Raw genomic sequence first — 25,554 nt, forward strand, 5'->3', positions numbered from 1 at the left:
AGGGGTGGAATGTGGCCTGGTTGAATATATCAGACTGACTTTCTCCCCGTACTTTTTAGTCTAATTGGGAGAAGCAAAGCAGCTACGTCTAAGGCTTGGCCCAGACGATGCGACCCCATCGGATTCTGCCTTTCCTTTTCTAATTTTGGCCCGCTTTTCAAATGCTGTCCAAATCCTGGCCCAATTTCCTGTCCATATGTGTGATAAAACAATGCCATCTGAAAGAACATAAAACGATGGAGAGCAGTGATGGAGAGGAAGATGGGTACGAATGTTATAGACAGAGAGCTGCCTACTGTATGTGCGAGCCAATACATGTGTGGAGGCTGCGGATGAGGATAATGTGTGAAAGAGAAAAAAAAGTCAGTGATGTTTTAGCAGATGGCACACTACAGATGAGAATGGTTTGCAAAAGGAATAAGGGTGTTGCAGATCAAGTTCATGAATAACTAAAGTACAAACATCCACTGTTGAACCTTTGCTCCGTTAAGACCCTCCACCACTAGACGCAAATCCCAAGACGGCAAAAAAAGTGCAAAAATCTGCTCCACACATGCATGCTTGTGTAACTGTGTGTTCATTCATAAACCTGCACAAATACAGTAGGGTTTGTTAACAGGGGATTAGTTGTGCACATGTATGTTACTCTGAAACTACAAGCCAACAGAGTCGGGTATGCACTGAATTAAAAACACAAGTACACACAGTGACCCAATTTCCCTGCCTCCACTTTGTTTAGGTTTCATTTTATAAATTACAGTTGGCTGTTTCAATACTGTGTTCATGCATGTAACTATCAATGAATGTGGATACACAAGTAATTAACTTTGTTAGTGTCCAGAGGTTGAGTATCAGGGTTTTGCCTAGATTTTGAAATGGCAGTATAAAAAAAAAAAAAAAAAAAAAAAAAAGGCCTCTTGTTACAATGACATGGGCTTTATATGCTAATTACCATATGCAGTTAGATCCATAACTATTTGGAGAGTGACAAATCCATGTATTGATATGTCACTGCTAATTCATTGTGGTTTGCAAGAGCATGCTGTTTTGCACTGAGAATAAAATATCCAGTTGAATGACGATTGACACTGAAAGGCATTTTGGTGTTGCTGAGTTGGCCAGGGCATTCCAGACTGTTGATTTGGTCAACCCTAAACTTTTTGATATCTCTTTGGTAGGTTTGTTTGAGTTGCCTCCTGCATCTTTCATTTGCAATAACATCTCTGCAACTCATATTGATAGTGGGGAAAAAAAACAAAATGACAAGCAAACTCATGGAATCAACTCCAGATTTTATATCTGTTTGATTTTCATGAAATAATGAGACAACAGGTCTCACTTCACCTGCGATCTCACCAAGGAACTACTTGTCAGCCTATTGTCCAATTACTTTTGTCCCACTGAAAATGGGGTGCTATGTATAAATGGCTGTAACTTCTTAAAGGTTGATGCAATAATTTTAGTTAAATCCCTTGAATTAAAGATGGAAGTAAGTCTTCACCCCAACCACATCTGGAGTGTTTAATAAAAATGGGTCCATTTTTAAACCTATGGGCCTAACTCCTGTAATGTTTTGCCTACATTTACATTTGCCATAACTCATCCACCCACGTGTCCTTTTTATATGAAGCAGATGCAGATGCATAGTTACAATCAGGCCACATATATCTGAGCTATAAGAGGTCAACGTAGCCAAGGTTTGGTCCGAATGTGTTTGTACTATCAAGTATATAATCAGATATTTGGATCAGTATCAGATGTTATGATTAAATTAATCCTGCGAGGCTAGTGAAAGTCACCAGCACTTACATCATATTTCACTTTAGCTTTGAGCCCTGCCAAAAGCACAAACGTTTAAAGAATTAGTCCGCCTCACTGGTTTGTCCATACGGTTTGTCATGCTGCTAAAGATGCTAGTTTTCCTTGGACTTTCCATCACTGCCATATTTTAGATGTGAACCTGTGTGTGCATGATAACACTTACATCACATTTTCCATTGCCTGATTTTCTTCTCACTGCATGTGAACAGTGAAAAGCGGTAAGATGCCCACAGAACTGAGCTGATATTTAAATAAGATGTATAAAATGAAATGCAGCAGTGAGTTTTAAAAATCAGTAAAATTTCACTAAATCAACTTTTTTTTTGTCTTTTTAGACTTTTTGTAAATAAATAAATGTCAGGCTTATCAAATCTAATCATGCAATGATTTGCTAATGAGTTCATTTTAACACTGTGAAATTACATAATTTGGATAAGTGGTTCTATCAAATCAGTATTTAGTTTAATTGCATTTTAATTTCATTCAACGTTCAATATGATAGCATTTTATTTAATTCACCCTTTAATTTGCTGGCTTTTTTAATAAAAACCTTGTTTAATCTATCATTCTTTTCACCTCTGAGTGTAAAAAGATGTACCTGAATTTGTAAATGTTTACTTCCTCTACTCTGTGTTTGCATGTAAATATTCAAGTACATCTTAAAATTATGTAACAAATCAACAAGAAACATATATATATCGTTTTTATCTTATAGTGGGGGTTTAAGATTGTTTTTTTATTTTTGCTTGATTAAAGCTTGATCATATCTAATGCCAAAAGTGGCATTTGCAGACTGAGGTCCTATACAAAGCAGCAAAGCTTTATACTAACAGAACTGAAAAGATGCTAAAAGCGTTGGATTTTATCCTGGACAATTACCTAAACTCTTTGTTTTGTGTCAGCAGCCTTGAATTTGTGTTGTCCTCGGGTCAAAAATGACCCCTAGGTGTATGGCAAACAAGTGTATGGGAATCCCGAGGACAACACAAGGGTTAGCAAACTTAAGGGGCAAACCTGCTGTCAGTGTGGCTGGCCTCAGCACATGGTGTGTTTATGTCTGTGTGATGTACTTTAACAGCAAGTCTTGGTTTCACAGCAGGTTATGACTGGACCAGCCCAGACAAGACGTCCAATAATAACAGCTTCTCGACTGTGTTAGCTGGTCAGCTGCTAATTAAACAGTGAATGGTTCTGATTATCTGCTGTGTACCAAGAGACGCTGTACATGTGTGTGCTTGTGTATGCATATAAGCCCTTCACTTCAAAATTGTCTTCATCAATCTAATCATTCTGACTAATTAAAGATGTTTGCACTATGAACTGCTTTCACCTACTCATGTATATTTATACTTAAGCACCTTATCTGCCTTAATTCCAGAACTATTGCCAATTCAGGATAAACCAGTTAACATAGCATGGATGTCTCTGGACAGAACCCGGACGACCCACAGAAAACCCACAGTGGCACATGGAGTGTTATGGCAAATGCAGATGGACCCAGGAAGCAGAACGCACGGAGGCAGAGTTGCGGTGAAGACAGTTTATTTACAGTGAGGGGGAGGTATTTATAAGGACAAAATATATACAGTATATGAATGGGGACGCGGAGCCAGGACGTGCAGGTGACGAAAACACACACAGGTAGTGCACTCGATTTGGTACTGTTGAATGCCAAAACCTCCAGACGGAAAACAAAACAGTCGAGGCAAATTCCTAAGGAGGAAACAAAACTCCTTACAGTCACCAAAATAATCCAAGGGCTCCAGCAGGCAGGGGCAGAATTTCAGACGCTCCAAAAAAACGTCAATACTCCGACACTAGTCTTCTGTCAGGTAGCTCCTAAAGAACACTTCTGAGGAAAACATCTGATGAGTAACAGGTGTGCCAGGTTCAGTGACTCACTGCCCTGCCTACCTATACAAAAGGGGAGGCACCAAAAAACACATACAGACAAAAACACCACATAACCAGAATCCAACTCCTAACATGGAGAACCTGCAAACCCCATATAAAAAGGTTGCAGCTGACCTGGAGATCCAAGCTGAGGTCCCAGTGCTAACTACTCCCTATCTGTGCCACTTTTCACTTAGTACCTCCTTATGAGAATGTGAACAAACTACATTACACAAGTGCTTTGCTGTGCAAATAACTATAAAATGTCATTGCTGATTATTGAGTTTGCAAAGTAAAAAGCAAACCTGTCAAGCCTTTATCTGTATAACTTCATTTTTTATGTTGCTTTACACATCTCAAGCTTGTGCAGTGGCCAAAAGTCAACTTGTTTTTCAAACTGACTGTGATAAGAGTTGGGTCTGCCTCTATGACTGAGCAGATCTCAGCTGTTTTCAGTTAAAGACACCACAGTTTCCATGCCTGAAGGCGGCATTCTTAACTTCCATGAATACTGCTCTACAGTAACATCCTGAGGTAAGGGAGAAAATTCTGTGGAAAATATGTGAACTGTGGTGGGTGCCACTATGCCTTTTTATGCTGGCTCAGAATGCATTACAAGTGCAGGATTTTTGTATTTTTTATTTTTTAGTCACACAAATGTAATCGCGTCCCATGTGGACCACTCAACAGATTTGGGTCCCTTTAATTTGAAAGTGAAAATGAAAATCAAGTGGAAGGAATGTCATGTTGACACACAGGAGCTGATTCAATCAAGGACGCGCCAGAGAAAGAGGGCATAATGGGACTGCGACTGGAAAATCTAAATAAAAATGCAGTCCAACCCAAAATGGTCCAGAGGTGCACGGGATAGTGATGGACTCTTAATGGACAGATGTAAAATATTATTACTACTACAGCATACTTAATCACCACATCATTACCTGTGCAGCCAAAAGAAAAACAGCAGCACTGTGAGGCAGTACTCCAACGTAATTACTGTAAAATGTTATTTTTTACTGTGTATCCATTGTCTATGCTATAAGTTATCTAGCAATGAGGTGAAAAGCATCTCTTAACTGCTGCTGTGCTCTTCGTAATGTCCTCTCTGAAATCATCATCACTAAAGATTTAAAACAAATTCAGTTCCTTTAACTTCAGTCATTAAGCAGTAAGGTGACAAGGGAAGAACTTGATTGGTCCTTGTGTGAATTAGGGCTGGGCCATATCATACCGTTCACGGTAATACTGGTATAATGTTGGGCAACGATAAGAAAATGAAATATCGCAATAGAATATGGGTAAAACCCACATGCGCAGTGCCTTTGTTTTCATATGCGCATGATGGCGACGGAGAATGAGAAGGGCGAAAGCGGATCGTTGAATGAAACGGATGAACCAGAATTGGTTTGTAAAAATGCTGCAACTTCAGTGGTGGAACTGGTTTAGCTTTCGTCTGTCCGATACACAACAAAACACTGTTTTTGGTAGAGCATGCTAGCAGACCATCGTTATTACTGTTTTCTTTGGAAAATACTGCACACTTAAAATTAATCCTTTGATTTTTCTGAAAATCGACAGTGTCCCTTATAATCCCGTGTGCCTTATGTATGAATTCTGGTTGTGTTTACTGACTTCGAAACAATTTTATGTACATGGCCCTCGAAAATCTGTCAAATGTTTTAGTACAACTTTGCTAAGCTATGAAGCTGCACCGCTTGATGGATTGTCGGAGCATTACTGCTATCGTAGGCAGGAGCCTCGCGGAGTGATACGTACTGTGCTTCAACATACAGTGGGGCAAAAAAGTATTTAGTCAGCCACCGATTGTGCAAGTTCCCCCACTTAAAATGATGACAGAGGTCAGTAATTTGCACCAGAGGTACACTTCAACTGTGAGAGAAAGAATGTGAAAAAAAAATCCATGAATCCACATGGTAGGATTTGTAAAGAATTTATTCGTAAATTAGGGTGGAAAATAAGTATTTGGTCACCTCAAACAAGGAAAATCTCTGGCTCTCACAGACCTGTAACGTCTTCTGTAAGAAGCTTTTCTGTCCCCCACTCGTTACCTGTATGAATGGCACCTGTTTGAACTCATCATCTGTATAAAAGACACCTGTCCACAGCCTCAAACAGTCAGACTCCAAACTCCGCCATGGCCAAGACCAAAGAGCTTTCGAAGGACACCAGGAAAAGTATTGTAGACCTGCACCAGACTGAGAAGAGTGAATCTACAATAGGCAAGCAGCTTGGTGTGAAAAAAATCAACTGTGGGAGCAATCATCAGAAAATGGAAGACATACAAGACCACTGATAATCTCCCTCAATCTGGGGCTCCACGCAAGATCTCATCCCGTGGGGTCAAAATGATCATGAGAACGGTGAGCAAAGATCCCAGAACCACATGGGGGGACCTGGTGAATGACCTGCAGAGAGCTGGGACCAAAGTAACAAAGGTCACCATCAGTAACACACTACAACGGCAGGGAATCAAATCCCGCAGTGCCAGACGTGTTCCGCTGCTGAAGCCAGTGCATGTCCAGGCCCGTCTGAAGTTTGCCAGAGAGCACATGGATGATACAGCAGAGGATTGGGAGAATGTCATGTGGTCAGATGAAACCAAAGTAGAACTTTTTGGTATAAACTCAACTCGTCGTGTTTGGAGGAAGAAGAATACTGAGTTGCATCCCAAGAACACCATACCTACTGTGAAGCATGGGGGTGGAAACATCATGCTATGGGGCTGTTTTTCTGCCAAGGGGACAGGACGACTGATCCGCGTTAAGGACAGAATGAATGGGGCCATGTATCGTGAGATTTTGAGCCAAAACCTCCTTCCATCAGTTTCATTTTCAAAGTGAGAACTTTGAAAATGAAACGAGGCTGGGTCTTCCAACATGACAATGATCCAAAACACACCGCCCGGGCAACAAAGGAGTGGCTCCGTAAGAAGCATTTGAAAGTCCTGGAGTGGCCTAGCCAGTCTCCAGACCTCAACCCCATAGAAAATCTGTGGCGGGAGTTGAAAGTCCGTGTTGCTCGGCGACAGCCCCAAAACATCACTGCTCTCGAGAAGATCTGCATAGAGGAATGGGCCAAAATACCAGCTACTGTGTGTGCAAACCTGGTAAAGACCTATAGTAAACGTTTGACCTCTGTTATTGCCAACAAAGGTTATGTTACAAAGTATTGAGTTGTATTTTTGTTATTGACCAAATACTTATTTTCCACCCTGATTTACGAATAAATTCTTTACAAATCCTACCATGTGGATTCATGGATTTTTTTTTTACATTCTGTCTCTCACAGTTGAAGTGTACCTCTGGTGCAAATTACTGACCTCTGTCATCATTTTAGGTGGGGGAACTTGCACAATCGGTGGCTGACTAAATACTTTTTTGCCCCACTGTAATATCACCGTATTGTGTGTGTATAACCTCTTTCTAAGTTTTGTGGATATTATACATGGTTATGTTGAGGATATGTCGGCCAATTTCCACTGGAAATGCCTTTTGGTTAAACTGCCAGCAAGGAATTTACATTTGCACTGTTAAATTTTTATAACTTTAATGCACATAAAAAACAGCTGCTTGTTTAAGTGAAGATATGGTTTGGGTTTTTTTTTTTTGCACTAATAAAGTTGTGGAGTTGTAAAGTGTTTTGTCTAGTGTCAATTATATCGTCAGTTATATCGTTATCACAAATTTTCACATTTTTGGTCATACCGTCCTGCTCTAGTGTGAATGATGCGCCGCAGGTGGATCTTTCCTCTTCAGGCTTCAGGACCATTATTACACCTTGGTCTAAAAAGCCTGCAACCATAATGCGAGCGGCTAATTTGTGATTTTAAAAAGTGAGATAAAAATATAATTTGGTCATTTCCAAAATTGGGTTTGAACCACTAAGAGTTGTTTTTACTGGCTCTCAGTGGCTCAGTAGCACTAGAAATGGGCACGAGCTTTTTTTCTGCATTCACAGATGTGCTGAGCAGGCGGCATCTTTCTTTCTCTAAAGCTCTGTAGGTCTGATGGGAACTGCTTGCTATAAAGGGCATATTTAACAGAAGGAGCAGGATATCTTCATTTTTAGATATGGTGGGGGTTTTATCCCCTCCAACTCTCTGCTTAGAGTTGTTGTGTCATGTGGCCTCTTCATTTACATTTCTGCAGAGTAATAGCCAGCGTTTCTGATATCCTTGCATTACTCCTCCCCCTTTGTGAGTGTGGACGCTTCATCTCTTTGCTCTCTAAATGCTTTGCTTCTTTTATTGATTTTTACCGATTTTTATGCTGATTTTTTCCCTTTTTTCCATATGAGCTTACCTGCGATAGCTTCTGGACAGTTATAGATCATTAGGACTAAAGTGTTCTTAACAGAAACAGCAACATTTTTATAGTTACCTTATCCTCAGCGCTCCGTGTGTCTGTGGCCTAGACACAGCTGAAGCCTGATTACAGCGTCTGGGCACCGAGCAGCCTCGATAGCCTAGAAAGGTGCTAACCGCTAGGCTAACTAGCAACAAGATGCCTTCCCTCTCCACAGATGACTACCACAGCCTCCTGCAGAAGATTGCAGCACTGGAGACAAAAATTCATCGCTTAGAAGTAAACGTGGAGGTAAATGGACTGTGTGGAAATGAAACAACCTTGCCTTTGACTCAAAACAATGGCGATGAGCAAGCTAGCACACAGCTAAGGAGCACAGATAACATGACCAAGAAAGTAGACTTTGTGCACTATTACAAATCCTCAAGCGATAATCCCCCCTTGGACTGTCTTGGTGCAAAACCAAGACATAAATCATGTCTCCTGGAAGGGGGAGGACGTACCACAGGCAGGGCACAGCGAGCTGAAATCTCTGAAACCGACTGGCCTTCACTTCCTACGAGACAGAGAAGCTCTTCTACCCCTGTATACGAGAGGAAACAGGACTGGACAACCGTGAATAGGAAGGTTAACAACAAACCTTCAAAACAACTGAATGTGAAACTGAAGAACAGATTTGCTCCACTATCAAAGGACCCTGGATCTATATCGGATAACCATCCATCTAAAAGTAGCGAAGTAAGGCCTGAAAATCCACGGGGAAAGCTAAAGGCTAGGCCTGAAACGCTGATTGTGGGTGACTCTGCTGTAAAGGATGTACAAAGCATGTGCGGTAAGAACACTAAAGTCCTCTGCTTTCCTAACGATATGGTCAACATCCTGAAGGAGAGAATTCTTCAAATTGCAGATGAATATCCAACTGTGACAAACATTGTCCTGCATACAGGGTCAAACGATGTGTCCAAACAACAATCGGAGGTTCTGAAACGGGACTTTATTGGATTATTAAACACTGTAAACTCTCTGAATGCAGCTGTATTCATCAGTGGGCCTGTACCGCCGGTCAGAGGAGGAGACGAGAGATTCAGCAGGCTGTTTACACTGAATAAATGGCTTATATCAGCATGTGCTGACCACTCAGTGCATTTTATCAACAACTTTAATATTTTTTGGGAACGCAGGCATCTGTTTAAAGCAAATGGATTTAATTTTAACAAGTCAGGGGTGAAACTGTTCACCTCCAACTTGTTTTATTCCATACGTCATCCATCTGTGCTTGGAGCCAAGGCTGAGATAAACGAGGAGTTATCTCATAAAGAGGAACAAACAGTACTCCAAGAACAGACAAAGCCCAGCAGAAACCTTGAGGAGGAGCTCCATCTGCCCCCACCCGGGAAGAGCCTCAGAAAGGAGAGACATCTGAGGCAAGAAGAGGCAAGAAGAGGGGTCCCTATTTGCCTCCAACTCTCTCAACAACACCAACGACCAGGACCAGGATCTTCCCCAGTCCCCCAAACCCCTGACAGGCCATCACCCCCATCACCCTCCTCCCCCTCCCTTTCTCCCTCCTCCCCACACCTGAAATTCACTGAAGAGATGATGGAGCGGGTCAATGCTGGGCTCAGATCTACCCCCCGGCCGATTCCCTCTTTGTCCCCCATAAACCCCCCACCAAAGCAGCCAAAGGTTCGCCACCGAGCCCCACCCTCAACAGAGCAAAGCCTCGCCCCCCTTAGTTCCTCCTTACCACCTTCATGCTTTGTCTCCGCAGTCTGATGTGTGATGTGTGGAGGGTCCGGGCTGCGAGGATTATGGCAGTGGTGACTTTTCCCAGGAGAAGCTGGGACCCTGTTTACTAGAAGGTTTTAAAATCTCTGTACTTTTAGGTGACAGAAGGAGACATGTGGCCTGGTCAAAACACAGAGAGCTGCACTCTAAAAGATCTTTAAATATAGTAAACATACCTTGTGTGCCACAGACTGCTCCCAAACACGAGGGGACAAGTAATGCCTCTAAAACACTTAAGTTGGCTTTATTAAACGTTAGATCTTTAGCTGGGAAAACATTTTTAATTAATGATTTAATCACTGAGCACAGCCTTGATTTTATGTTTTTAACTGAAACTTGGTTGGACCAAAGTAACAGTGGAGCTGTTCTCATCGAGACGACCCCTCCTAACTACAGTTTTATCAGTGAGGCCAGGGTGAGCAGGAGAGGAGGAGGGGTTGCTGTCTTATTTAATGAATCATTTCAATGTAAGCAGCTATCTCCTGGAAGTTTTCAGTCTTTTGAATATGTGGCTTTACAGCTGAAGGCCCCATCCAAAGTTGTGTTTCTTAATGTTTACAGGCCTCCCAAATACTGCACAGACTTTTTTAATGACCTCAGTGAACTGCTGTCTGTGATCTGTGTTGATTTCGACTGTGTAATTATTGTTGGGGATTTTAACATCCATGTGGACAACCCTCAGGACAAAGGGACTAAAGACCTGAGTAACACTCTGGGCAACTTTGGGCTGACTCAGCATGTAACAGAGGCCACACATAATAGAGGACACACTCTCGACCTACTGATCTCCAAGAGCCTGAGCATTTCAAACATTACTGTGTCTGATGTGGGCTTATCTGATCATTACTGTGTTTTCTTTGAAAGTAAAATCTCAGCCCACACAAATATATCAACAGCAGTGATCACAAAACGGTGTATAACTGAAGACAGTAGTGAGATATTTAACCAGGTCTTCCCATTAACACCTGACCTGTCCAAAGGTTCAGTCAATGAGCTCGTCAATAGCTTTAATGCAAAATGTTAAATGTAATGGATACTATTGCCCCCATTAAGGTGAAGGTTATCTCTGGAAGGAAAAAGTCTCCATGGAGAAACTCCACACTGGTGAAAAATGAAAAAAGAGAGTGTAGGAAAGCTGAGCGCAGATGGAGAAAAACAAACCTCCAGGTTCATTATGACATCTATAAAGAGAAACTTCACAATTATAATTTACAACTGAGGAATGCAAGGAGGTCCTACTTCTCTGACATCATCACTAAAAACAGCCATAATGCTCGGGTCTTATTTTCTACAGTTGACAGGCTAACAAACCCTCCTGTGCCAGTGGCAGCTGAACTTCATTCAACCATGGCCTGCAATGACTTTGCCAAATTCTTCACAGACAAAATCAAAAAGATTAGACAAGCAGTTGGTACATCAACAGCAGATCCAGGATATGTACTGTGTCCACCGAAAAACTGTTTAAACACCATCAAACAGTTTGACCCTATTAACAGCAAAGACCTGGAGGACATCTTAGGTCAACTGAACTCCTCCTCTTGCTGTTTAGATGTCCTGCCACCAAGTTTTTTCAAAAAGGTCTCAAAGACTTTGGAGTCAGACCTGTTACAGATCGTCAACTTTTCCTTAATGTCAGGTGTGTTTCCAGAACCACTAAAAACTGCTGTAATCAAACCTATACTGAAAAAGGACAATCTTGACAAGACACAAATGAAAAACTACAGGCCGATCTCAAATCTCCCATTTTTAAGTAAGATCATTGAAAAAGCAGTTTCTCAACAGCTCAGTTACTTCTTAAAACAGAATAACTGCTACGATGCCTTCCAGTCAGGTTTTAGACAGAATCACAGCACTGAAACCGCTCTGACCAAAGTGTTCAATGACATATGTCTGAACACAGACAGTGGAAAAATGTCAGTCCTAGTTTTACTGGATCTCAGTGCAGCATTTGATACAGTTGACCACAACATATTACTCAAACGACTGGAGAACTGGGCAGGTCTTTCAGGAACTGTACTAAACTGGTTCAAAACATACTTAGAAAACAGGAAATACTTTGTATCAATAGGTAACTTCACATCCGAGCAGACAAGTATCACATGTGGAGTTCCCCAAGGTTCCATCTTGGGACCCCCTCTGTTTAACATTTACATGCTCCCACTGGCAGAGATTATAAAGAACAACAAAATAAACTACCACAGCTATGCAGATGACACACAAATATATATCACAATGTCACCAGGAGACCGAGGCCCTGTACAGGCTCTTGGTAAATGCATTGAGGAAATTAATGACTGGTTGTGCCACAATTTTCTCCAGCTAAACAAAAACAAAACTGAGGTAATAGTCTTTGGCGCCAAAGAAAAACGATTACAGGTCACCAGAGAACTTCAATCCATACATCTAAAAACCACAAACCAGGCGAGAAATTTGGGTGTAGTGATGGATGCAGACCTAAACTTAGAAAAACACATTAAGACAATAACAAAATCAGCTTACTATCACCTCAAGAATATTTCAAGGATAAAAGATCTGATGTCTCAACAGGACCTGGAAAAACTAGTCCATGCATTCATTTTTAGTAGGCTTGATTACTGTAACAGCATCTTTACAGGTCTACCTAAAAAATCAGTCAGACAACTACAGCTCATTCAGAACTCTGCTGCTCGAGTCCTCACTAAGACCAAAAAAGTGGACCACATCAGTCCAGCTCTGAGGTCTTTACACTGGCTGCCTGTCCGTCAGAGGATAGACTTTAAAGTTCTGATGCTGGCCTATAAAGCTCTGAATGGTTTAGGACCAAAATACATCAGTGACCTCCTGACCCAGTATGAACCTTCCAGATCCCTCAGGTCATCTGGATCCGGTCTTTTATCAGTTCCCAGAGTCAGAACCAGACACGGAGAAGCTGCATTCAGCTTTTATGCTCCTTATATCTGGAACAAACTCCCAGAAAGCCTCAGATCAGCTGAAACACTCAGTTTATTTAAATCCAGGTTGAAGACTCACCTGTTCTCAGCTGCATTTGAATAAAGCACCAAATCCACACTTTTAAGCGTAAATTTCAAAACTTACACTAACTACTGATCTTATCTATTTCTGATTTTATCTGTTTTGATTTTATATACTGTTTTGTTTGTTTGTTAAGCTTAAATTTCAAAACTTGCATTAACTACTGATTTTATCTACTGTTCTGATTTTATCTGTTTTGATTTTATATACTGTTTGGCTGGGGTATACTGTTTGTTTGTTTGTTTGTTTGTTTGTTTGTTTGTTTGTTTGTTTGTTTGTTTGTTTGTTTGTTTGTTTGTTTGTTAAGTGGGTTTAGAGCTCTGGGTAGCTCCCCAGCTGGGTCTAGACTGGGTCTAGAGAGTATTTTAAATTCAGGGAATTTAAAATAGAAAGTAGCTCGTCCACAGAAGGACTGGTAGCTCCCCTTACGATAAGGGTTCAGATCGCGCGAACAGGTGTGAAATGTGTGTGTTTAGTTAGTTAGTTTGTTTGCTTGTTTTAATCAATTTTAAATCATGCTTTTTATTTGTTTTTGTTTCTAATGTCTCTGTAAAGCACTTTGAATCACCTTGTTGTTGAATTGTGCTATACAAATAAATTTGCCTTGCCTTGCCTTGCCTTCTAATAACTTGTGCGGATGTCTCAACATTTTCCTTTACCTTAATTCTTCTTCAGTCAACCCCTACCTTTATAGTTGCATTTAATTAAAAGCTGTATTTTTTTCTCCTTGGTTGCTTTGAAGAAAGCCTTGATTCCCCCTCCCCCAACCAAATGCACAGATAAGATTCAGTACCACTTCTGAAGATTACTCTCTCCTATCTTTATGACTTTATCTCTTAAGTCTGTGACAGATGAACATGGATGAAATAGATTCATTTTTATGCAAATGCGACTTGCAATACCTCTCATTTAGTTGCTAAAGCTGTGGCTTTGTGTTCAGATATGCACAGGAAAACACGGAAAACACAAGTGTGCTGTTATATGTGTCAAGTAGGATACTTGCATATACACTGTGTGTGTCTGTCTGATTTCTGTTCATTTAAATTAACAGAGCTTTAGCTGTAAGAGTAGAAGCTTAGCCTTGGCTTCATTTTTAGCCAACCCTCTCCAAAAGCCTGACATGGTCTGGTAGGGTCAGTAGCACCTGTAGGTGGGCAGCGCTCTCATAGCAAGCTGCTGACAACTGTAGTTTATTATATGACACCGCCATTTCTCAATGTCATTCTCTAAAACTGTTATCTCATTCATACTTTTTCAACCCTTCTACCTGACTGTGTGTGTCTGATAAGAGCAAGGCAGAGAAATAGCACGACAAAGCTGGTTATACAGCGTTTGTCTGAAGGTGAGTGTGCATATATCGGCTATGTCTCTGTTGGCAGCCTCGCACCAGCCACCCCTTCCAGGCCATTTTTCATCCGGCTGCTGCAGTACACACTGCAGAGGGAAGCAAGAGGGGTAGAGTTGAATAGGATATGGTAAGAGGTTGCATGGATATCAGCAGGAGAGACTGCGGTGTTGCAACAGAAAAAAAAGTTTTTGCTGTGACACCTTGCTGTTCTGATATTGTTTACTGGGATTATTTAAGAACTCTGCATGGGTGCTGATACAGTAATGGGACACCACAGGGACAGAGAGACTTCATAACTGAGTTACAGGTACATACACAAGCATGTAAGCATGGTCTGCTAGAGCCAACAGCAGGCTGCATAACTGCAGTGGGTGTTGATTCATCACTTTCACTCGCAGTAGGCCCATCTTGCTGATAATTATCTTTGTCAAGTTAATTATCAGTGTAAGTGTCAGCATGACAGTGCCGATGAATTACATCCAGATAACCTTGATTAATCAACAAAATGAGTTTTTGGGCAAATGCTTTTTGCATATGGATGTCCTCCCTGTGGAAAATGTCTTCTCAAATTTCCATCCATCTTTATCTCGTCACATCCACAATTTCTCATAGCCTACTCCCCTCCACCACTGTCTCAACTTATTTTATTTTCATAGATTTTTGCTCTTACCATCTGTTTCTAAGACTGCTGCTGTCTGCTCATAGTAGGTACAATTTATGAAAGCTTTTGTCCTGTCTGAAACACCTGAGCAGTTACTGGATGAATTCCAGTGAAACTGTGTACAGTACACAGGAACACCGCCTATATATGTCTCACGAGTGGTGATCCACTGACATTCCTATTTTTGTCCAATAGGTGTTTTCCCTGTGCCTGATTCAATTCTCTAAGGGTGCTCTGGTTTCTTCTCACAGTCCAAAGACATACATGATACATTAATTTGTTAACTGATGATTTTAAAATGGCACAGGTAAACTTGAGTCTTTGTGTTAGCTCTGTGACTGACAGGTGATTTCTGATGGGTGAACTGCCTTCCATCTATTGATGACTGGGTTGAATGAGTACCCTGCTAGCACACTACCACCATCCATCCATTTATTCACCTTTTTCCAGTGCAGGGTGCTGATATAATATGTACTCATATTCACACGTACATTAATGTGTTTGGAGCATGGGATCAAGCCAAAGCACTGGCAGATAACCTATGTAGGCACAAGGAGAACATTCAGACTCCACACAGGAAGACCCCAGCCAACCGGCAGATTTAAATCCAGGACCCTTTTGCTATGAGGCACCAGCTCTAACCACTACAGCACCATGCTGCTTATTCTCAGCTTATTAATCTTGACTTCTAAGTCAAAGCAACTTTGTGCTCAGGCAGACATTAGCAAAATTGTCATTTTCTTTCTCATGTCATGAGAAAATCTCTAGAAATGTCTACTTATTTGGTCCAAATGATCATTTGGACTCAGTGACAAACTGATTTGGTTCAATAGGCCTCTCAAGAACTCAAGAATTCATTTAATTGCTATCGACAATTTTCATACTTTCAACTTTAATAGGGTAAAAAGATGAATTGGTGACATTTTATATTAAAAAGGAAAGCCCAACCTCAGTCTGCAATCATAACACTCTGTGAAAGCATTTTCCTGGTAGTCCTTGCATGCCACAACTAATGTCTTCTATATCTTTTTACATCAACTTTGCTCACCCAATTAACTTCCTTCAAAATCTTCACTACTTACATTATACTGCATTCACTGCTGTCCTTTCTTTGCAACCCAATAGAGTTGGCAGCATAAACAGAGAAAGAGGCAATTCTGGTTCTGTTTTAGGTACCTGTATGTAATGAATTAAATCTATGTAACTGTTTTGTTTGTTGTGTTGATTGTAGGTGGGTCAGAGATCAAGATCAGCATTTGGTAAATAAAAGCAAAGGAATAGTACAAAATGTAGCACACAAAGAAAATAATAGAGAAAGAGTAGCAATAAATTCAGTCTTAATGACGTTTGGATGCAGAGTAGTCAGAAATGTGTACGTGCAAACAATGCAAAAAAAACCCTAAAACGTTAACTCAAACCTGTGAGCGGAAGGTTCCAGATTAAAAGAAGAAAGAAAAAATAGCTTGATAGTGAACCTAGTTAAATAGGCTGAGACATAAATTACTCTGACTGCTTTTCTTTCCACTTCCCATTGGGTCACAGCAAGCACAGCTACAGCAGACAGAGAGGGAGACTAGCAAACCTAATGCAGTTATCACCTTAACACACTTCCAACGAAAGACTCTTTGCTCAAAAAATTATCACAATTTCTAGCACTGTTCTTATTTACGATGTGTGTGCTGGAAGCTTGGTGATAAATTTATCAAGTTGTCCAGACGCGGCGACACCCCGATAAACTACCTGAACGGGATCAACTGGGACGCTCGGAAGGTGCAGAGCAGCACCTGACACACTCTTGAAGTCAGTGACACCTCCTGCATGGAATAAATTCTGTCATTATTAATTCAGACACTGCCATGACCGTACCTTTCATTCATTCATTTTTCATACAACCCTGTAGTGCTGCTGTTTTATGATTCAGCGCTCATAATGTGTGTTGTAGTTTTCCCTTTTCACTGAGCATTACGCTTGCATTGAAATATGGCTTATCAAATTTCCTTAACATAACAGCCTGGTGAACTTTGTACCGTCTGTAGTTTCCTTTTCCTTTTTTTTATTTATTTTTTTTTACCTCAGCTGCCCTCTCTTTCTCTTTGTTTGAGTGTCTTTATTCTTCCTTTTAAAAACCAAACCTCCCTTAATGTAATACTGTGCACCCTTGCTGTGTGGTAATTATGTTAGCACTGCAGTCTTCTAAACGAGCAGCCCATATTTAAAAGATATGAGATGGTGAATTTTGTGTGTGGATGTGAAAATGTGCTTGTACCATAGTGGGCCCGCCAAAAACAACAAGCAGGTCGTTAAGAAACCAGCCCTTAAGTGTCCGCACAGCTATTCAAATGTAGCATGAATGTAATTGAATAGGCTACTCTCTTTGAGTTGTGTGAGTGCTTTCTACTTGGTTTTAATCAACTGATTGTGATGGGGCTTCAGTCTGCTGCCTGCCTTGTTTGTGCTTTTGTGTCACATTCTTGTTGGCTCCTCTAACGCCTTTGCTAACCGTGTCTGTTTATTTAATGTCTTGTCGTTCAGATCATTAGTTACGTTATATTTTCTCTACATAGCTGCAACTGACATAGTTTCTATGCTTGCCAGGTAGAGACGCCGCAGGCTAGTCAGTATGCATGCATGAATTAAATCAGTGCACATACAAGGAAATGCACATACTGTAGCATAATAGGAATGCAGTCATATTAGACTGATCATAGATGCGCTTTCTTTCTTTGCAGAGACCATTGGTTTGCTTTACACTGTGTTACATGTTGTTTAACAGATTATATTTGGCATAACCTTTGCTGTTTTACCCTTCAGCTCCATGTTATCATGGGAGTCCCATGAGGCATTGCTGCTGCTTCTGCTGCTGCTGCAGGAACTAAGGGAATAGCTTACACGCTAGCTCCTACTAAAGAATATCCTCTATTTGACCCTCTATGGCTCTGACTGCCCCAGTATCACTTCTTGAATGGACTGCTCATTTCATACAACAATGTGGAAAGCATACTAAAGTAGAAAATGTGCTTGAATTTACAGGATATGGGATTTTTTTGTGTGGTCTGTATGCGGTATATCGTTTTATTCCATTTAAACTTGAGCTCTAGTTTTTCTAACATATCCAAAGGGAATATGGTGCATTTGTGTTTTCTTTCTGCACTCTTTGTACCGAAAACTGGAGACAAAATCTGGATGACAATCAATTAAAGCCAGTGCAAAAGAAAGAGAAAAAGATTGTTTCTATAACAATGAGCCTTCACTTGATCTTCATCATGGCTTTGTGCTATTTACTGTACTCCTGTGCTCCCAGTTTGATCGAACATGAAAATAATCCAATTATAAGCTATTATACTGTCCCCAACTGTTCTATTATTGAAGATGAGGATCATTTAAAGTAAATGAAGCAGAAGAGAGGATAAAATGAGAGAGCCTAAATGGAATGAACCAGTGAAAAGCTGGTAGTTGAGTGACAAAGCTGCTCATGAGACCCCAAATATGTTTGTGTGCGTATCTGCTGCATTGCACTGCTGTTTAAAGAGGAATGTGTTGCAGCAATTTGGTTTGTTGCTACAAACTCCCTGAGTCTCCCTGTCAGCAGTTCAGCTGCAACCACAAGTCCAGATAAAACATTAAAGACAAGGCACTGACAAGGCAGGGCCATCCGGGGCCACTTAAAACTAATACCACGGGGCAGGCTATAAGGCCTTCCATCAATTACAACCTTATTAGACTAATCGTAATGAAATAATTCAATTCAGCAGACAGCTGACTCTCAACTCTGCAGATCACCAACAGGCAAGTAAAACAGTGGAGGGGAGGGATCGGCATGGATCTTTCTCTTTAAAAATAGTTGAGTCGTATTTGCAGAGATGAAGGGCAAAATCACTGAATCTACTATAGTTTCTTTTTCAAATTCTAGAAGCCAATCTTCAGCCTGCTTTGACTAGAAGCAGAATTCACCAAGCGCTGGATTGTTCACCCACTAATAGGGAACATGAGCTGGGTTTAGTGAGACAGGTTAGTTTTACCCTGCTGATGATGTGTTGTTGCAATAGTAAGGAAAGAAACACAGCTAACTTTTGCTGTGACGCCTCAGTTCTCATACTATCGTTTGTAACTCCAGTCCGTTTAATGTTTTTTTTTTTTAATTACAAAGAAATATTTAGAGTCATATTTTGTCTTATTTTGTTTCATTCTATGATACTTTCTGCCTCTAGGAGGTGGAGTGCTGTTGCCATTAGGCCATCAGCATTATAATTAACTAGCTGGATTTAGTTTGTTTTGAAAAAGTAGAGCGTGATTACTTACCATTGTTATTAAAAATTGTGGACACTGAGTGTATTTCTTTTCCCTTGCTTCTTCTTCTATTTCTTCATCTACTTGATTTTGACTTTATTCGTTTAAAATATCCTTGGAACCACAAGTAAGCCTGCAGTCTCAGAGCGAAGTGCTGTATTGGGGTGATACGATGCTATGAGGTCTTTAAGATCAGATTATCTTGATTATTCGAGCCCTTGTATGCGAGGAGAAGAACTTTAAATTAGATTTTAGATTTAACAGGAAACCAATAAGGAGAAGTTCATATGGGAAATATGTCCTCTCATTTTAGTCCCTGTCAGTCCTCTTTCTGCAGCATTGAGGATCAACTGAAGGCTTTTCAGAGAACCTTTAGAACAACCTGATATTAATGAAATGCAATAGTCCAGTTGTGTTTTTTGTAAATGTATACCATGACGTGTGTGTTGTGAGACTGTATGTGGCACTTGCTCAAAGGGAGATGACGCAGTGAAAACCATTAAAACTTCTTGAATAAGAGATTTGCATGTGCAAAGTGATGGAAAAAAAATTTGAGAGCCAGCTGGCTGACCTCTAACTAACAGCCTGTGATTGAAGAGAAGGCTGTATTTTATTCGCTCCCCAAGGGGACTGAGAGAACACAGAAGTTATATAAAGGACAGAAAGAGTCCATCCTACCACCGTCTGTATTAAGACACTGCTCTCCTTATCGCTTTCACTTGCTATGTCTTCCTTCCACTCTGCGATTTGACATGATAAATTACCAGTCACAGCTCCACTGCAGACTCATAGTTGAGGGAGTAGAGCTCTCACATGCAGCAACAGCAGTAGGCTGCTCTAACTGGGACTAAGTGCAAACGGACATAACTGTGTGGCAAAGGGCCAAAGCCTGCTGTAGTCCTTACACCACATTTGTCACATCTCCTGCGTTTCTGGCAGCTGTTCTGCTGACTGATGTGTTTAGAGGTCTCCATGTATGTGTTGGTATCACCTAGATCTAACCTATACTGCTGTCCTTTGTCTTACAAATAAGCTATACTATACTTTATACTATACTTACTATACTTTTCTTCTGAAGGCACTTCAGATGGTGTCGCTCCTTCGCTGGTGCTATACATTCTTTAGTTTTTGATTTCGCTTCATGTTTGGGATGCAGTGCAAATGACCAGACAGACCTTGACTTTAACATTGTTTTTTCAGATTCTACTGAGTAGGGAAAATGTATCATGAATACCAAAAGAGACACTGCTTATCATTCATTGCCTCTTACATTGTTAATGTAATGTGATACATCGCTGAATGAGAGGCAACCTGGCATCCAGTTTATCTTTATTTCTCCAAACTGGCAGCTACAGGATGAACTAAAGGTTCTTCTAAGGTTGTTCTTTCAATTTAGGCTGTCTCAACTGTTTGTGTCTTCTAATGCCATCCACGACTGGCTTGATGATGTTGACATCAGGTCTCTCCGGGGGCTGTACCATCTGTCACTGGACTCTTTGGTCTTCTTTTCTCTGAAGATAGACCTTCATGACTTTAGTGTGTAAGCAAATCTAAACTGTACAAAAGAATATGCACATTCATTTAAATGCACATAAATTTGCATAAAATGTGTTATTATATTAGAAATATTAGCTTAATGTGTGCAAGATAGGACTCAAGGTCACGTGCCCATATTTTTGTTGCTCTACCAGGTGACAGAGAAGGACAGTGAGTGTGTGTGTGTGGTATCAATGAAAAGCCTCATGCTGTATATATAAGTATTAGTGCAGAGAGAAGTTTACTGCATAGTGTCTATGAATGTGAACATATTCACCAATACTTACATCTCAGTCTGAAATATGCATTGCAAATGGTGGAACCATCCGGGCTTTTTTAATCATGTTATTTCTGATTCAACATCATTATATTGCAGATTGTATGTTTTAACTTAAAAGAATATTTGAGCAGCAAACAAAATAATCTCTTCTCACAACAAATGCGACATTCAGACTGACGCTAATCCCCCCACCCCAAGTATGAAATATTTGCTAGCTTTATTTAAACAAGGGCAATGTTGGCGCATGTTTTGCCTTTTGTTGTTTTTTATTTATTTATCTTGAATTTATATTAATATTCACACCAAATTTGTAAAATATTATTCAGGTTTAGCAGTTACCTCAGGCAGCCCCTTTATTGAAGCCAACAGCATGGCCTGTCAGGGCACGAACACTGGACACTCTGAGGATGTCCTTTGCTGTCTGGACACAGGATGTTAGCAGCAGATCCTTTTGGTCCTGTGCACATCAGGCTCTGGCTCTTTGTGAATCTTTCTTCGAATCATTCTGAGTGTGTCATGGTGCACTGTCCTGCTGAGGGAGGATGCTGCTGTCAGGGAGTGCCATTCCCACTGGGGCTGGGCATGCTTGATCTACAATACTGTTATTCAGCTGGGAAACCAGGTCTTTCTGTAAAAAAAGAAATACAATGTAGTGGAACAAAACGGCCAGCAGTATTGTTCCTGATTGAACTGAAAAGGACATTTTAATTGACTAATGTTCATCTGTATATCTAATTAACAGTATATTAGCTAATATCACTTTTGTAAAGCAGATATTAGTCATATTAGGTATATTTTCTTGTTATTCACAACACACTCTTTACTGTTAATCTGGATATATCATAAACACACATGTATACCTACACCTATACATGCTGGCACACACACACACATACATACTAGCAACATGCAAATATTCTGTCTGCATGGACAAGTGATATGATCTGTGCTTTGGTGCACTGCTTTTAGGTGTGATGATTAGTGCACAGCAGGTGCTAGCTTGCCTCATAGTCCCTGGAGTGGTGCTGGAGGAAATACCATCTAATTGCTGCAGGTGATAGTACCACACAATGAGGCGACCGACTTATAAAATGAAAAAAAGATAAAATAATGTGCTAGGTAAATCGTTCTTCCCCACTTGTGCACTTGTTGAGCAGAGAAAATGGGCGAGAACATTTTTACCAATGCCAATGCAAAAGCATTATGTAGTAGAGCAGGGCGATATGGCCAAAAATATTTATCACGATATATATTTGAAAATTTGCGATAACGATATAACTGACGATATAATTGATGCGAGACAAAATACAACTCCACAACATTACTAGCGCAAAAAGACAACCTTCCATTTATTTTCACTTAAACAAGAAGCTGGTTTTTATGTACATTAAAGCTTTATAAAAATGTAACAGTGCAAATGCAAATTCCTTGCTGAAAGTTTAACCAAAAGGCATTTCCAGTAGAAATGGGCTGACATATCCTGAGCATAACCATGTATAATATCCACTGAAGTTAAAAAGAGGTGCTTTGCAACATTAAACTGCAGTGTGCAGTACGTATTTTTCGGACCATAAGGTGCACGGGATTATAACGCACATTAAGCGAAACAAAGCAGTCAGATAAATCAAACTTTATTAAACTCATTCTTCTTGCTTCCTCCACTTCTGTACCATTGATTCATTAATGTTGAATTCTCTGGCAGCTGCTCTATTCCCATGTTGTTGCAGTATATTAATGACTAACCTCGTATTGTGGATGGATTATCTCAGTTGTTCTCCTGACTGAAGTTTGGTCTGTTTACAGCATCCTGCCATGCGATTGCATTTGTCTCTAACCATGAAGAACCTTCACGTTAACTTTTATAAGTGGAAAAGTGTTAGTGTTCGTCCTCCAGCTTCACTGTTTATGTTATGCTAACATAGCTGTGTCGCTAGCGATCACGTAGCACATCATTATATACCACCTAGCCCAACTTCAGTAACCCTACAAACGTCACTGCTGTTTAGTTTCCTGTCTTCATTTATGCTGTAAGTGATAGCAGAGCTGTACATTTGAATTTTTTCAGAAATCTCTCAGTCAGAACATGCAATATCATGCTTAGGTAACTAGCGAAACTAGCGAGCTGATCGTTTTATTAAAGATGAAAGAATTTAGACAGTTTTTAACTCTCAGTGATGCTGCAGTGTTCGTTTGACCTGAAGGGGGGGTTTAGGACCCAGATTACTCCCAGATTTAAGAGCATCTTAGTCCGACAAATACGACAATAACGACGGCCTCTTGCATGTTCTGCAAAAAAATGTGTTTTGTCGTGTATCTGACGGACAAACACCAAACCAGTTCCACATCACTGAAGTTGCACCATTTTTACAAACCAATTCTGGTTCATCTGTTTCACTCAACAATCGGCCATGTGCGTATGAAAACAAAGGCACTGCGCATGCACGTTTTACTCATATTCTATCGCAATATTTCATTTTCCTATCGTTGCCTAACATTATACCGGTATTACCGTGAACGGTATAATATGGCCCAGCCCTATTATGTAGTATAAGGCTTTGACCAGATTCCATGTATTTGAGCTAACCCGAGAAGATGACTACTTTACACTGTGGCTCGAAAACAGGAGTGTTTGCGAACTGATTTCTATCGACCGTGCTTACAAATAATACCAGTTTTTAGCTGCAGAACGACTGATCAGAGTCAGTTAAATCAACCCTGATTCTACTCTCTCTGGGTTAAGTGCGTGCATGGCGAATGAAAAACGTTATTATCAAAGGAGCTCCATCATTACAGTTCGCCATAGCAACAGGTAAATGCAAAGCAGACCCACCATTTTCATCCAGCGTTAGGTGTAACAAAGCAAATTTATCTTTAAAAAAATGTTATATTATTACATTCTTTTTCAGTGCGGTTCACATTTAGCACACTTGAATTTCTGAGAACTGTAAAAAAAGGCTTTTATATAGTCAGTGCTATAAACAGACACATGGTGTTCCCAACCCAAATATTGTACAAGTAGTGATAATAGCCATGCTATTTTGTGTTAAAGCTTGCTGGTGATGGTCCTACAGTAATTTGTTGGCACAATATTTGAATTTAAGCATGCATGTTATCTTTTTTGTTTTTAATGGAGCGCAAATATTTTAAAAGGTATTCATTTGTCTGCTGTCCTGTGTTGCTCTACTTAAAGACCACTCGCATAAGAGCAGTTAAAGGTGCAGTTTCAGTGCAGAGCAATACTCAATTTCAACATAACTGGACAAATCTCAGTATTGACTGACAAAGTGATGACTGCCCAGCAACAACTAAATTCAGCACAAACAGTGGATATCAGGATCGCCAGGATATCTGCTCATTCCTGTGTGGATCAGTAGATGTGGAGGTCATGATGATTCACATCAATGCAAGCGTGTGAGCATGTGTGTGTGTGTGTGTGTCATCCAGCAAAAGCCTTACTAACTCATCAATATCCTCTCACCTCTCTGTCTTCCACCTAGATGGTTTATAAGCCTTGGCTGTGTTCTCAGTACTTCCAGACCACCCAGATGCACTGCAGCAATCGAATCCCCTGTGGTCAGTACTGCCTGGAGGTGCAACAGCGGTGCCCCTTTGTCCTGCCCGACAATGATGATCTCATTCACGGAGGCAGCCCCAGTTTTATATGCACAGGTACAAAATAATCATTGTGCATTTGATATATTGTTGTGTTTGTAATTTTATCCTGTGTGCTTAAGCTTTAAGGTGCTCAGTGAAATTTCGGGCTAAGATATTGCTATTCTGGGATTCAAAGCCACACATCAATTTCCTTTAACCTCCCACCTACTTCATTTACCGCAGGCCACGCTCTCAGCTTGATTACAATGAGTAAGCACATGTGCTTAGCGTTTCACTCAGTAATCCTTCAGGCACACAACCGCAGAAGAACAGGCAGAAAACACGTATGAATTTACACTTACAGGATGTTCTGACTAATCATCAGACTGACAGGGAGATACACCATAACAACAAATTGCTGCCAATTACTCATAGCTCCACGAGGCAGCTGCACGTTACAGCACTGAGACAATAGGTCCATATGCTCCGTCTGTCCTGCACAATACAAGGCGCTTTAAATGCTTCTCAGTGAAAGTTTAAGGTGCTTTCATTTGTGAGACGTGAATGTACCGGAGCCATCCGAAGGGATAAAAGTGATTTGCATTTCCATGTCTTTGGGATTTTAAAGCAATGTTTCAAAATGTCGTCCACTGGAAAAAATGCCAGATTCTGTTTAATGGTCCTGATCGGTGTTTGCAGCAGCAGGGTTTAAAAAAAACAGCAGATGAATGAGAGTGCTTAGCTGACCAATCACCGACAGTCTCTTATCCTTCAGAAACTGCTACCTCCTGAGTAGGCACAGGAACTGTCTCACCAGAAACTGAGAGCCTGTTTATTCTGTTAGAAAGACTGAGTTCCTGAGAAGATTCTAGTGGGGGGAACACGTTTATCACTGGTGTGTGTCAATACCGAATGCACTTTTTATTAATGCACTGCTCTAAATCATAATATAATAGCTAACCATGTCAAAATAGCACTTTTTCCCCACATACTGCTGTTCAACAAAAGT

At 40.5% G+C, this 25,554-nt stretch overlaps 1 protein-coding gene and 1 long non-coding RNA gene across 2 annotated transcripts in view; one reads left to right on the forward strand and one right to left on the reverse strand.

Annotated features, from left to right (window-relative positions):
- The window catches only part of nalf1b (NALCN channel auxiliary factor 1b), a 107,998-nt gene that overhangs the window by 75,715 nt on the left and 6,729 nt on the right, over positions 1–25,554 (forward strand). Inside the window, exon 2 of the mRNA XM_004551363.3 lies at positions 24,449–24,620. Coding sequence (XP_004551420.1) covers positions 24,449–24,620 — 172 coding nt within the window. The remainder of the gene's footprint in view (positions 1–24,448; positions 24,621–25,554) is intronic.
- Positions 20,017–24,542, reverse strand: LOC143412939 (uncharacterized). Its single transcript, XR_013093453.1, has 3 exons — positions 24,430–24,542; positions 21,291–21,579; positions 20,017–20,646 (listed from the first exon to the last, which is right to left on the reverse strand). It is a non-coding gene; the product is annotated as an uncharacterized LOC143412939 (long non-coding RNA).

Source organism: Maylandia zebra, linkage group LG16 (genome assembly GCF_041146795.1).
Source record: "Maylandia zebra isolate NMK-2024a linkage group LG16, Mzebra_GT3a, whole genome shotgun sequence".
Taxonomy (NCBI): Eukaryota; Metazoa; Chordata; class Actinopteri; order Cichliformes; family Cichlidae; genus Maylandia; species Maylandia zebra.